The sequence below is a fragment of the Tachysurus vachellii genome, chromosome 2 (assembly GCF_030014155.1).
Source record: "Tachysurus vachellii isolate PV-2020 chromosome 2, HZAU_Pvac_v1, whole genome shotgun sequence".
NCBI lineage: Eukaryota > Metazoa > Chordata > Actinopteri > Siluriformes > Bagridae > Tachysurus > Tachysurus vachellii.
Window position 1 is genome coordinate 4,113,071 of NC_083461.1, and position 2,500 is coordinate 4,115,570.

General features: G+C 41.1%; 1 protein-coding gene across 7 annotated transcripts in view; it reads left to right on the forward strand.

Moving 5' to 3' along the window:
• Positions 1–2,500, forward strand: part of arhgef15b (Rho guanine nucleotide exchange factor 15b) — a 27,090-nt gene that overhangs the window by 23,361 nt on the left and 1,229 nt on the right. For all 7 annotated transcript variants that reach the window (XM_060894432.1, XM_060894403.1, XM_060894409.1 and 4 more), the window contains 3 exons: positions 1–39; positions 1,280–1,362; positions 2,102–2,206. The exon at positions 1–39 is cut by the window's left edge and continues 126 nt beyond it. In XM_060894432.1, coding sequence (XP_060750415.1) covers positions 1–39; positions 1,280–1,362; positions 2,102–2,206 — 227 coding nt within the window. The remainder of the gene's footprint in view (positions 40–1,279; positions 1,363–2,101; positions 2,207–2,500) is intronic.

A 2,500-nucleotide genomic window follows, 5' to 3' on the forward strand; every position in this document is an offset into this window, starting at 1 on the left:
GGGACGCATGATGGAGAGGCTCTTAAAAGCCCCATCTGAGTGAGTGCTACATGACCTGGAGCTAAGTGGGGAAAAATCTTAGCGTGTAAATAATTAATTCAGCGTCTCTTTTACAAGATGGTACGAGAGAGTAGACGTGATCGGGATTGAGATGTAAATCTATTTGTACAGGGATTAATAATCCTAATTTGCATATCATTTAAATAAATATTTGAGTATTTGAATCTCAACTACTAAACTAACGAACGAATAATAAAAAAAATAATGTTTATTCTTTACTGAGTGATGACTGCAAAAGGGAGCAGTGTGATATTCTATATTTGATGGTCTATAAAGAATGGACATCATGACCAGGGGGTCAGAAATGAAGCCAAGGTATCTCTGAGGCCCTCTAGTGGCCGGCTGTAGTACAATATTTTAACACCGTCCACTCCCATGTTATTGAATGGATGCTTTATCAGTTACAGTGTTTAGTTGTTTTAAAAGGTTTAAAAGCATTTTATAGGAGTTTATGGGGTAAACAAAAGGGCACGGTTAATGTTGCGACATAACGTGTTGACGGCTCTTTAGGAAAGCCGTGTCCTGTTCTGCCTCAGGGAAACCTTTGCAGTTTTATCTGCTTGTTTTTACATCTAAGTCGCAGCCCGTTGTAGTGACAAACCAAGGAAGCTAATATGAGTTACAAATCCTAATAATTTATGAACAAACACTCTGCTCACTAGTAGCTCTGAAATGTTGTTTGTTTGTTTATTTATTAATTTATTTACGATAAATCTTCTGTAACTGCGTGTGTAAGGTTGTATGGCTGGGGTGAAAGGCAGACCCACTGCTGCTGTTAGAGATTTTATTCAAGATAAAAGACTGACATATATAGCACACACACACACACACACACACACACACACACGCTCACACACAAACACATTTACATTTACAGCATTTGGCAGACTTTCTTATCCAGAGCGACGTACATACTGTAAGTGCTTAAATCTCTGTCATCGGATACATTAATGCTGGTTCACTAGGTTACATACTTAAGATACCATGAGTTTAAAACATTGTTCAAAGTTACAATGAAAAAGTGTCAAAGGTTGTGTTTTTTTTTTTTTTTTTTTGTTTTAAATGCAAAAGATAGGGAAAGAAGTGCTAGTTGAAGTGTTTCCTGAATAAGTAGGTCTTATTTACACACACTCTATGTTGCTGGATGCTGAATTGTTTCTGCTGCTGTTATTTGAACGATGGAGTCACATGAACTGAAGCTCTTCACATCTCCACCCAGGTCTGATATGCACAGATGGCTGGCAGCGTTTCCCAACCCTGAGGATCCAAACCAAGAGGAGGAGGTCATATATGAAGACTGGGGTGAGTGTGTGTGTGTGTGTGTGATTGATTATAAATATATTTGTCTCTGTCTCTGTCTCTCTCTCTCTCTCTCTCTCTCTCTCTCTCTCTGTCTCTCTCTCTCTGTCTGTGTGTCTGTGTGTGAATATGCATATGTTCGTGTGCAGCTATATATATTGTCATCCGGAGATATATATATATATATATATATATATATATGTGAGTGTGAGTGTGTGTGTGTGCGTGTGAGTGTGAGTGTGCGCGCATGAGTGTGTGCGTGTGTGTGCGTGTGTGTGCGTGTGTGTGTGCGTGTGTGTGTGCGTGTGTGTGTGCGTGTGTGTGTGCGTGTGTGTGTGCGTGTGTGTGTGCGTGTGTGTGTGCGTGTGTGTGTGCGTGTGTGTGTGCGTGTGTGTGTGCGTGTGTGTGCGTGTGTGTGCGTGTGTGTGCGTGAGTGTGCGTGAGTGTGCGTGAGAGTGTGTGAGAGTGTGTGAGAGTGTGTGAGAGTGTGTGAGAGTGTGTGTGTGTGTGAGTGTGTGTGTGTGTGTGTGAATATAAATATATTTGTCTCTGTTTCTCTCTCTCTCTCTTCCTCCCTTTCTCTCTCTCTCTCTCTCTATCTGTCTGTCTGTCTGTGTGTGTGTGAATATGCATATGTTTGTGTGCAGCTATATATATAAATATATATTGTCATCCGGATATATGTGTGTGTGTTTGTGTGTGTGTGTGTGTGTGTGTATATAATGTGCGTGTGTGTGTACAGACTGTCCACAGGTGCAGTGTGTACAGCAGTACGTAGCCACGCAGGCTGATGAGTTAAATCTGGATCCTCCAGAGATCATCAATGTCATCCGCAAAACCAACGAAGGTGAGAACCGAGAACCGTTTTATCACAAGCACGAGCAGAGACTCTCGCTCTGTCTGCTTCACCACACCGTCATAATACAAACCACAATGACACCATAAACAGCATGTGGGTAGAAATAATTCCAGTCAGACTCAGAGTTCATGTGAAAGTGAAAGGTTTCATCCTGCAGCTGTGAAGGTTTCTGAGTGTCATGATCCGGATCAGCGCTTTCAATCAAATTCACATTGTTTTACATGAGAAGTGAAGACACGTGAGAAACGGACTATATTATATAAAAAGAAATATTTTTTTAAG